Below are 12395 nucleotides of genomic sequence, written 5' to 3' on the forward strand. Positions count from 1 at the left end.
GGAGATTCTCATCATGGATGTTCAGCCGACAAATCTGCAGCAACTGTGTGATGTTATCATGTCAATATGGACCAAACTCTCTGAGGAATGTTTCCAGCACCTTGTTGATTCTATGCCACGAAGGATTAAGACAGTTCTGAAGGCAAAAGGGGGTCAAACCTGGTACTAGCAAGGTCTACCTAATAAAGTGTGAGCGTATATAATTACTGTTACATTGTCGAGCAGTGCAGGAACTTTTGAAATTATCAAGGGCAAAAAGATTTAATTCATTGGAACTTTGAAAAGTGAGGTTTGGTTTATGAGTGCTGCTGGTACTAGTACTCTGAGTATACAGTGTATACTGTCAATTTGTTTTTCCTTACATATACATACAAAGCAGTGATACCAGATATTCAGCTGCACTGCACCCTCTCTACCACTGGGTGGTGCTGTGAGCCGCCAAAGTTTTGTGTGCGAGAGAAAGAGGGCTCCAACTTTCAAGGAAAGTTCACCATCAACAGGTTCAGCTCTGAAGTGTTTTAAGTAGTTCTAGACTACTTCTACAAATACTATCACCAACATCATTATTATTATTACCAACATTATTATTATTATTTTTTTAACTTAAAATAGTTAAATGTGTCATTCCTTGTCATTTTCTTAATCATTTAAGTAAAAAGTTCTTAACAGTAACTTTAAACTTACACCTATTTTGATAATTAGCCAAATATTTAAAATAATAGTGAATCACAATTTAACCATATTTATTGGTTTCAAAAACACATTTCACTCATGAAATTCATCAGTTTGTCTCAGTCAGCACCCGGTTGTATGACAGTTATTGAAAGGTTCTAACAATAGTTTTAACCAATTGTTTATTTATTAAGTTAAATCCGGATTTTTTAATTTTCCAAGGATTTGTTTGTGCATGAGGATGATGGGCCTGAAATCAGTCTAAAGACAAAGCATGCTTTATTAAATGCAAACCTCTTCACATTTCTCTGTAAACATCATGCACGTTGCAAAGAGTTAAAGAAAAGACGATAAAGAAAATGTGAACAAATAAAAGAACAATTTAACAAATTAAACCCTGAAAAAAGTAATTTTCACGTCTTCAAACAACACAAAATTTTCAACAAATGCAGAAGTGGTGATTTGTAGATTTAAGTGCAGGATGAGCTCCATCACTCTGATTCTGAGGAGAAATAGGACGTGTCCTCATCATCTCCTGTCTCCGACTTTAAGTTATTCTTCACTTCCTGTGAAACTCTTCGCTCTAAGTTAGTTTACTTTGTCTGGCTCTTTAAAAGTTGGAACCAGAAAGTTTGGGATCCTGGATAAAAAGTTTCTTCTCTGTCCTGTGTGTCTGTCCCTCTCCTCTCAGACGGACGGATGGACGGACAGGGGCTCCGCTCGGCGTTGACGTAGAGGTCAGGTGACCGCTTCCTCTGACGGGACTTTTATAAGGAGCTTTGACATGTTGAGCTCAGTTTCCCCCAAACTTTGGATTTCAACTCCAGCACAGAGAGAGAGAGTCCGTTCAGAGAGACGGAGACTGTCCCTGTGGACCATCTTCTTCCTCTTTTCCTTCTTCTTTTTCTCCTCTCAAATTTTCCAGGTGAGTAAAACTTGCTCCTGATAGTTTTTAGAAGTTTTGAAAGAAGTGCGGAAACTTTTCCGCGCTCGGTGCTCCGTGAGGGACCATCAGAGCTCCGGTGCGCTCCGGGCTGCGCGCACACAGGTTGACAAGTTTGCTGCTCTGTTCTAAAATACTTTGGTTGGTTTTAACTTTAAAGAAACCGACACAGAGATTCTTGGAGGCAGAAAGGTTTGAGTTTACAGGAGTGTTTTCTTTCTTTCTTTCTTTTTTCCAAATGGAATGAAGCGCGTCAATGTTTCCTTTTCTTACCCCGTTTTTCCCCAGTTGTTCAGACTTGTGCTTCTGTGTTTGACCTCTGAGAGTTTTCCTTCACATTCAGACTTATTCAAACACACTAAACTTTTATGAAAACAGCTTTCAGACCCTCCTTTGGGAAACTTCCTCCCTTGTCCGTGTCCTCCTGTCCTGCGCCAGTGCGCAGAGGATGGTCAGTCTGCGGGGAGGCTTTGTGCTGGACTCCATTGTTCTGCTGCGTCTTGGTCATTTTCAGCAGATGAACTCAGTCATGTAGAAAGTGGCGGGATGTTTTCTGGATAATAAGGACAGTACAACGCTTCTTAAATACTCCTCTCATGTGTGAGTCTGACACTTTAAAAGTCACTCTGCACATCCTCTCTGTGCCACTCAGACTTCTTTTGAGTGCTTTAATGTGAGATGAGTGTCAATGCGGGTTTGACAGTGTCCAGCTCTGACTGTAGGTTGTTTTTTTTCCAATGCTTGTGAAGGCCTGTTTACTGCCCCAGACCTGCTCTGACCTTTAAAACCTTTTCTCTCATTGTGTTCATGGCAGAAACTAGAATCAAAGCACGAGGAGATTCATGAGGGGATGTGAGGGGTGGTTGATTAAAACCTGTGGTTTAAATCATCTGAGGTCTGAGGTGAAAATTGCAGCGTGGTGCGAACCAACGCTGATCTGTAAACCTGCTTCTCCAAATCTCCAGAAAAAACTTCAATATGATTTAAACTCCTCACACTTCTTTTTAAATGTTCTGACTTCTTCTGATGTTTCATGGATATTTTTACTTGCTGTGATATGATTCCTTGAAGTTTCCATCACAGGTTTGTAAGTTTTGTAGAAGTTTTTTTTAGATTAGTTAAAGCAGGATTACATTAATGAACGTGTCCTGCAGCCGCTGCGTTTTTTAACCCACAGTCCACGGCATGCAGGGAAGCAAAAGGAAGTCCCCAGGGAACACATCTCCCCATGGAAGAGAGTAAAACAAAGTGGAGACTCAAAATCATCCGTTTAGAATGAAGAGCCTCCAGCGTTTTTTTTTATCTCAATGCTCCAGAACTGTAAGGCGCCATGGTCCTCTGTGACCAAAAGGGGTGCCAGTCTTCAGTGGACAGGCTCAGAGCAGCAGCGTGAACTGATCCTTCTGACTGTGACTGGATCAGAGAGGAGCTTCATTTTCAGCCGGCAGGGCTGCCGGACCGAACAGGAACTCAGCTGATTGTCTGTGTTCAGAGGAAACGCTCTGCAGGAAAGAAGCTGCTCACAGGCCTGCTTCCTGCTGCTGGGAAACACACACATACACACACACACACACACACACACACACACACACACACACACACACACACACACACACACACACACACACAAACATGAGGATCTCTGAATGTCACTGAGAGGCTCAGGAGATTTTCTACTGAGCTTTTTTGGTCCTTTTCCTTTAAACCTCATTCACAGAAACACTCCCTGTGTTGCTTGGGATCCTGAAGATGATTTTTTTATTGGAAAATAACAGAAAATTAATAGAAGTTGTCAAACTTTGACCATTTATGTCACCTTATTACGTAGCTAAGGATGAGAGAAATGTATTCCTCTCTGAAAATCTTTAAAAGCATCTCTGCAGAGATTTTCAACACCAGTCTGTTTAAATCCACCTCAGATAGAGACTAAGTTATCTAAAGTTGCCCCTTTTTTGCAGCGAAAGACTCAAGTCTCCTTCTTTATGCTATCCTGTTTCTCGGTAGTCCAAGATGACATTACATGCGTTGTTGAACAAACTGAAAGAAGCTGCTGGAGAGAAGCTGCAGGGGATGGTTGTTTTTGAGTTCTGTTTAACTGTAAGTTTTAAAGCAGTAACACTGCAGCACTGTGTCTTCATATGATGTTATCTTCAGATTTTTAAAGACTTTAGACCAAGGGTCTTCAACCTGTGGCTCTGGAGCCTCATGCAGCCCTTTGAATCCTTTGCAGTGGCTCCCTGTAGCTTTAAAACTATTATTGAAATAAAGAATTTTTATTTTTCTTACAGAGGGTATTAGTGATTAAAGACACTGGCACGAAATAAAATCCTGCGTTAACGTTTTATTGAACTAAATCTTCATCCCATCTGTCAATAAACGTGCCAGCTTAATATACCATATATCATGCTTGATATGTTGCAGAACTAGCAAACAAACAGAAAACAATGAGTAGTGCAATAATATTGATATGTGTCAAATTTAAATATGCATTCAAAAAAATTTGAAATTTCATGATTGTTTGAAATTTTTTTTACAATTTATAAAATTTCAAAATTCTTACAATCTTGTCGTTTTTTTAATATATATTTTTTTAATTTTAGCAATTTTTTAATTTTTTGAAAATTTTTGAAATGAAAAAGGTTTTAGAAATTTTTGCACATTTTTGAAATTTCAATTTAAAATTTTTTAATATTTACACTTTTTTAGATATTAAAAGTATCTGAAATTTTTGCAGATATGTAAAAAATTAAAAATTAAGACATCACACAGCAATTTCATAAATTCTTCTCATCTAGATCATTATTCTATAGATTTGAAGTATGTATAGAATTTTATACACTTTTTTGTCTTTATTGTCAAGGTAAAGTAGATTTTGTGGCCCCTGCATGACTTTAATCCAGGTGAGCTGAGGAAAAGTGGCTCCTATGAAAGTAAAGGTTGCAGACCCCTGTTTTAGACAAAACTGTGTGTTGATTGTTAGGAAGATCCCAGCAGGATCGTGTGGTCATGTTTCATAGAAAGATGGCAGAGGGAGGCGGGCTTGCACCTCAGCAGAACATGATTCTTGAACCAGACAGAGCTACTGACATATGCATTCAACTTTTTATGGATGAAAACTTGAAGCTTTTCATGTTTCTCTGTAATTAATGAGCCACCACCATCCAGCGTCTGAGGGAAAGTGTTGCGTCACTCACTAACTGGATTATATAAAGTTTTAGGTCGTGAACAAACCATTTTCTGTCCAACAATGACAATGCTGCAAAATGAGACAGGAGTATGCTGGTGTGTGTGTGTGTGAGTGTGTGTGTGTTTGTTCATGGCTCAAACTGTCCTCTCTGTCCCTCCAGCTGACGTCCCCTGAGGATGGGTGACTGGAGCGCTCTGGGTCGTCTGCTGGACAAGGTCCAGGCGTACTCCACAGCCGGGGGGAAAGTGTGGCTGTCAGTCCTCTTCATCTTCAGGATCCTGGTCCTGGGCACGGCGGTGGAGTCGGCGTGGGGAGACGAGCAGTCGGCCTTCAAGTGTAACACCCAGCAACCCGGTTGTGAGAACGTCTGCTACGACAAATCCTTCCCAATCTCTCACGTCCGCTTCTGGGTGCTGCAGATCATCTTTGTGTCCACGCCCACCCTCCTCTACCTGGCACACGTCTTCTACCTGAACAGGAAGGAGCAGAAGTTCAACAGGAAGGAGGAGGAGCTTAAAGCTGTGCAGAATGACGGAGGCGACGTTGACATCCCGCTGAAGAAGCTTGAGATGAAAAAGTTAAAGTATGGTATTGAGGAGCACGGAAAAGTGAAGATGAAGGGCGCTCTGCTCAGAACGTACATTTTCAGCATCTTCTTTAAGTCGATATTCGAGGTGGGCTTCCTGGTCATTCAGTGGTACATGTACGGCTTCAGCCTGGCTGCTGTGTACACCTGCGAGCGGGATCCCTGCCCCCACAGGGTGGACTGTTTCCTGTCCCGGCCCACGGAGAAGACGGTCTTCATCATCTTCATGTTGGTGGTGTCCCTGGTGTCCCTGTTGCTCAACGTCATCGAACTCTTCTACGTCTTCTTCAAGAGGATCAAAGACCGGGTCAAGGGCAAACAGCAGCCCACACTCTACCCCAGTGGGGGCACATTAAGCCCCACCCCCAAGGATCTGTCCGCTGCCAAGTACGCCTACTACAACGGCTGCTCCTCCCCCACCGCCCCGCTCTCACCCATGTCCCCTCCTGGCTACAAACTGGCCACGGGGGAGCGGGGAACCGGCTCGTGCCGTAACTACAACAAGCAGGCCAATGAACAGAACTGGGCCAACTACTCCACGGAGCAGAATCGGCTCGGTCAGAACGGCGGAGGAAGCACGATTTCAAACTCCCACGCGCAGGCCTTTGACTTCCCCGATGACACCGTGGAGCATAAGAAACTGTCCTCGTCTGCGGGACACCACGAGCTGCAGCCGCTGGCGCTGATGGACGCTCGGCCCTGCAGCCGGGCCAGCAGCCGCATGAGCAGCCGGGCCAGACCAGACGATCTGGACGTGTGAGTCCTCTTTCGTCCTCCTCCCGCCTCCACCTGGCGTCAGCCTGAGAATCAGGAAACACGTGTTGAAGAGGAGGGGCTAACCTCGTTCACTGTCGTCAACATAGAGACTCTTAGTCGATCAGAGAGACATTAAAACTTATATGTAACACTGTCAAAGGTACAAGTTGCAAATATTTGTTCAGTGACGTTTAACGCTTAGTGGAGCTAACCAGCTTTAAGAGGACGCAGCAGATACAAGAGAGTTCAAGGGACTGACAGCAGCAGCTGAAGTCAGTCCAACAACAATCGACTATCTTTGATTGGAAACTAGAAAGGCACTCAGAGCGCAGACCTCCGCCAAGCATATTGTGATTGTCACCAACACTTAAGTCCTACTTTAATGTTAGACTCCCTATGATAATTTGTTACCAGAGTGTTGAAAATTATGATCATCCAGTACATATTTTATGTTCTGGATCTTAGTATCCAGAACATTGTCAGGATCTGGATCGTACTTTTACATGTGTCAGAAATTATGGTGACCTTGTCTTGTATTGTTTTGCAAAGCAATCTGACCATTTATGGTGGAGTTATATACACATATGGTGAAAACGGTCCTATCTCACAATGATAAAGAATTCTTCAATCAATCAATCAATCAATCAATCAATCAATCAATCAATCAATCAATCTTTATTTGTATAGCGCCAAACCATAACAAACATTATCTCAAGACACTTTACAAAAACATTCACAGGTCTAGACCCGTAAATGTAAATAGAGTTTTATTGGCAAAAAACCCAACACCCAGACAAGATATGAAGTCTTATCTTATCTTAATCCACCATGAGAACAGGATTTTGCAGCATTTAGCAAGTTACAATGGCAAGGAAAAACTTCCCTTTAACGGGCAGAAACCTCGGACAGAACCAGACTCGTGTTAGACTGACATCCGCCTCGACTGTGTTGTTTTTTTTAAAAAAAGTCCTGGATCCAGACCATGATCCGGATCATCTCCAAAATATAATGACTTCTTCCTTATCCCATTTTGAACATTTCCTAAACATTTCATCAAGATCCGTTCATCAGTTCTTGAGTTATGTTGTTCACAGACAAATAAACTCCCCCAAAACATAATCTCCTTGGCGGAGGTAGAAATGAATAGATAAAAGTTGAAAGTTTAGATTTCCTTTTCACTCCCTGATAGTTTTAATTCTCTGTCTAAGAGACACTTAACTCACCCCTGTCAGGGCTCAGATCTGAATGTGAGGGAACAGTATAAAACAGGGTGCCTTCCTACTTGTGTCTTCTTAACATTTGAGCGGACTAATGTGCCTTCTCGCCTGTTGCTTGTTCACATACATTCCTTTTTTTTTATCACTGTTGTTCTCCGAGTCTCGTGCCTGTACAGTAAAGAATGATCCAGGAGGACAGGAAGCAGATCTCTGACAGGCTCAGGTAGATATTTAAAGTGTATAACAACATTTCAGACTTTTTTTCCACCAGAGACTGAGAAACATTTAACCACTAAGAGCATTTGTACTCCTCTCCTTTAATGACACCAGGCTCCACTGTAGAGATTTAACCTCATAAAACATGGAGTGTATGATGTACGGCTGCCTTTGATGTTGGTGTTCTCACTTGTTTCTTCTGAACCAACGTGAAACAAAACCGGTAGACCAACAACTCCTGAGAGGTTAAACAGACCTTATATCAGTGGAGTCTAGTGTTTTTACTCCATGTGGTAGGAGGGCTACACATTTACAAAAAGTCCTGTCTCTGTTGGAGTCCTCTCTGTAGTGTTATCGGACACTTGAATCTCAATCAGAGCCTTTGAGAGACAAAAACATCATGTTGCAGCCATTACAACCTGTTCCACTGCTGCAGGCTGGAATTATCTACTGGAGCTCATCTCAAACTGTTTGTACCTGTAAACCATTACGACTCTCAAGTTTCTCAAATTGAGCCCAAGTTTTTACCTTAGGATAACACCTTAAAGCTGTGTGTATCTCATGGAGGAAGTTGATAAAACATCTTTTGAGCCTCTAAAAACATGAAAAAAGAAACATTAGAAGATGATCGGGTTGGATGGGGACTGGCCACGCTTTCATTTTGTGTTATAGAGCTGCATTAATGCTGCATTTTTCTTTTGTTTTCAAATGATTTTCTAACCCCAGTTTTCTGTTACACTTTGTTGTCTTGTCAAATCACAGACAGGATTTCCTTACTGAGGATTCTTACTGAAAGATGAGGATTTACAGCCACACACCACTAAGAATGAGAATCGACTACTGTCCAGTAGAAAATATCAACATTAACTCCCCACAAACTGTATATTTATTGACAGTTTTTAAAAGTCAGTCAGTGAGGACTGGTGTTTCCTGATAAACTTTGAATTTATGTGCTGTTATGTTTCATTTTGTGGTTGTATTTTTGTTTTTTTGAGGCGAGGGTGTGTGTGAGGGTCAGTTTGGGCCCCGTAAAGAAAGGCTTTATTACTGTCATTGATTGGACAAGTGTGATCTCCTTTTTATCTTGTCGGTGGTGAAGGTGAACAGTAGAATGATTTCCTGTTTTCATATTTGAGTGAATGATTTTTTTTGTAGGATGTTTTTCAGTCTCGATGTAACCGTGCTGCTTGAGAAATAGATATGTAGTACTGTAAATCAAGCTAACTGTGTCACGATGAAAATGTGAGTTTGTAGAAGACTGCGTAGAGATCTGGACTAATATTTAGTCAGTTTTATTAATGCCAATGTAGCTCCACAAATACCAAACTTTAGGATAAATCTCAACCCGGGCTTATTTTTCATTTTATTGTACTTCTCAAAATGCGCACCACCTTGTCGGTACTTACACGGATCTTTCAGCTACGATGGCGTTTGCACTGAGATCTCGGTGATAGAGATGTAATATGATGTTACTAATTTATTTTATAACAGAATCACTACAGTGCAGACTTTCAGACATCACACCACTGGTTCTTCTGGTTATTCCTCCACTGACAGAACAGACGATGTAAATCCATGGGGATCCACTGTTGTACAGTGTAAGTGCATGACAGCAAACAACAACTACATTCTTTGTATCTGTGAAAAACATTTTAACCAATAAATATTTTCTGTCTCAATCGTTGATTCACTGGTTTCATTTTTGATTCAGGTTCAGCCAAAGTTTCACAAACTCCACTTGGACTCACTGAAAACTGAGTTTTTCTTATTGGTCAAAGGTTAAAATTGTCCCTCAAGAAAGCTTTTGGCAGAAACTGAAGAGGTAATACTATTATTCTGACACACTTCCTGCTCCAGATTATTGGGGTCAAACACATGGATAACCCCACAGAAGCAGATTTTTTAAATCTTCTGACACAGGGAAGCAAGAGCTTACACAAAAATTCACTTTTCTTAATATTATTATCATCATATTACCTTTTTTTCACATTTTTTACTTTATTCTGAACACCTTGGCTTCATTCTAGCCTTTTTGACTTCATCCTAGATTCTGCCTGAATCCTGAAAGTTTAGAAGTAAAATAAAAAGAAATCTTAGATGAGACATTTTAAAGTCAAGATCTGATCATTTCATAACAGTCCGACCTAAAGCTGTTGAATTTTACTCAGTGCTATGGTAGAACATTATCCTTCCTCTTTGATAGTTAAAGGCCCCTTTACAACTTCAGCTATGATAGAGATAAACACATTTTGTCTCCCTTCATTCAGACAAGTTATTCATTCATTCATTCATTCATTCATTTTCTGAACCACTTATCCTGTTCAGGGTCGCGGGTGGCTGGAGCCTTTCCCAGCTGTCATTGAGCGAGAGACAGAGTACACCCTGGACTGGTCGCCAGTCAATCACAGGGCTGACACAGAGACAGACAACCTTGAATTTTAAACTGCAAGCAGCAAAAAAATGTTGAGTTGTTTTGTGGTAGTTTATAAAAAATGACTCAAGTTCTACTGAATTCTGACGAGATAACAACTGTTACAGAGCAACCAGTGTTGTAGAGTGAAGAGTGACCGTGCTTCTTTCTTCAGAAATGTCTCAATTTTTGTGGTCATAGATTCAACAAAGTATAGAGATAGTCCTTCTTCTTTTCTGTTCATTACTTTTATGGACAGGATTTCTAGGCGCTGTCAAGTGGTGGAGGGAGTCAGGTTCAGGGGTCTCAGGATCCCATCTCTGCTTTTTGCCGATGATGTGGTCCTGTTGGCCTCAAACACTGACCTTCAGCTCGCACTGGGGTGGTTTGCAACCGAGTGTGAAGCAGTTGGAATGAAGATCAGCACCTTTAATTCTGAGGCCATGGTTCAGTTTGAAAAGGTTGGACTGTCCACTCCAGGTCAGGAGAGAGCCTTTGCCCCAAATGGAGGAGTTGAAGTATCTCAGGGTCTTGTTAACGAGTGAGGAGAAAATGGAGCGAGAGATTGACAGGCGGATCGGGGCGGCATTGGCAGTGATGCGGATGCTATACTGGTCTGTTGTGGTGAAGAGAGAGCTGAGCCAGAAGGCAAGGCTCTCAATTTACTGGTTACTCTACGTTCCAACCCTCACCTATGGCCACGAGCTGTGAGTAGTGACCAAAAGAACAAGATCATGGATACAAGAGGCTGAAATGAGTTTCCTCCGCAGGGTGTTTGGGCTCAGCCTTAGAGATAGTGTTCAGAGTTCGGACATCCGGGAGAGGCTTGGAGTAGAGCCGCTACTCCTCCACATTGAGAGAAGCCAGATGAGGTGGTTCAAGCATCTGGTGAGGGTGCCTCCTGGACGCCTCCCTGGGCATGTCCAACTGGGAGGAAACCCCAGGGTAGACCCAGGACACGGTGGAGAGATTATACCTCTCTGGCCTGGGAATGCCTTGGTATATCCCTAGAGGAGCTGGTGGAGGTGGGTGGGGACAGGGGTCATTGGTCTTTGCTGATGGCACTGCTGCCTCTGCGACCCAGACCCCAATAAGCGGTGGAAAATGAAATAAAATGAATAGAGAAAGTCCTCAGACATTTTTCTCCTTATCAACATGATAGCATTCTAAAACAGGTCATGAAAAAACTGTTTGAAGCACAAAATACTGAACACAACCATCTTAAAATCAACATAACACAGGATCAATACCAAGTTGCTATAACTGTTTAGGCCAGATTCATCGTACAACAAAATAACTCATAGACTTAATGAACATAGACTGACAATAAATATTTCTGATCAGTTACTTCTCTCATTCATTGTCCTGTTGATTCTCTTCTGTTTCATGAAGAGCATTTCAGTCTGAGAAAAAAAGTCTGTTAGAAAAAAAACAAACATTTCCTTTAAAGTTCAAGTTTAATTCATGAACATGAGGTTAGAAAAGAGCGACACGATTTCTATTTTCCATGAAATCTAATAAATATCAAGTAACCAGTGTTCCTGAGACATCATGAACCAGGTTATATTAACAAGCTGTAGAGCTCAGGATCAGACACACACTAGATTAAGGCTTAATAAAAAATAGATAAACTTATAAAGACCAACAACCATACCACACACAGCAATAGCAACATGTCTAAATGCAATGAGTTGCTGCAATGTGATTGGCTGACTGTATATTTGTGTTAATGAGCAGCAGAACAGGTGTACTGTAAAAAACAAAACAAAACACAGCGGTGAGTAGATGATTATTTATTTTTAAAACAGTTTCCCTGCAGATAGAAAGGTTTATCTAAATCCTCTGAATATTTTAGTGGTACTTAGTTTTAAAATTGTTGAAATCTTTGTAGTTATCATCTAAGACACATCATTCAGAAACTCTTTGAACTATTTGCTTTGAACTCAGTCATCTCTCACAGAGTGGTGAACCTCCTCCCATCTTTCCTTCTAAGAGACTTGAACCCTGTGGAGTGTCTTTTTCACACCCACTCTAAACCTGTTGAAATTTACATTATTTAACGAAAGATGTTCCTTCAGATGTTTTTAAAACCAGTGTTTCGTAGTCACAAGACTTAAAAAAAAAATTATATATATATATATATATATATATATATATATATATATATATATATATATATATATATATATATATATATATATATATATGTTTTTTGCAGATTTAAAATTGGTTTAACTTATTTTTAAAAACATATGTTGACTTGTCCATAGACGACTTAAATAAAGTCAAAGCTCTGAACATTCAGCAGAAACTCACCAGCTCTTACAGCTGACATCTTTGAATGAATGTATTTGTCATGATGTGAAAATATGAGACTTCAAAATACACACATTAGAGGAAACAAGACT

The 12395-nt window shown here is 40.9% G+C and overlaps 1 protein-coding gene across 1 annotated transcript; it reads left to right on the plus strand.

Annotated features, from left to right (window-relative positions):
- The first annotated feature begins 1441 nt into the window (after positions 1-1441).
- Positions 1442-9263, plus strand: gja1b (gap junction protein alpha 1b). The gene is made up of 2 exons (XM_074684840.1): positions 1442-1597; positions 4963-9263. The coding sequence occupies exon 2, from the start codon at positions 4979-4981 to the stop codon at positions 6146-6148; it is 1170 nt and encodes a 389-aa protein (XP_074540941.1). The 5' UTR covers positions 1442-1597; positions 4963-4978; the 3' UTR covers positions 6149-9263.
- Positions 9264-12395: the final 3132 nt, after the last annotated feature.

This window comes from Halichoeres trimaculatus, unplaced genomic scaffold (genome assembly GCF_033239565.1).
Source record: "Halichoeres trimaculatus isolate MK-OKI-2021-1 unplaced genomic scaffold, fHalTri1.1 fHalTri1_scaffold_13, whole genome shotgun sequence".
Taxonomy (NCBI): Eukaryota; Metazoa; Chordata; class Actinopteri; order Labriformes; family Labridae; genus Halichoeres; species Halichoeres trimaculatus.

Coding starts and splice junctions, on each gene's coding strand:
- gja1b (XM_074684840.1), top strand. CDS start 4,979: ATGGGTGACTGGAGCGCTCTGGGTCGTCTGCTGGACAAGGTCCAGGCG.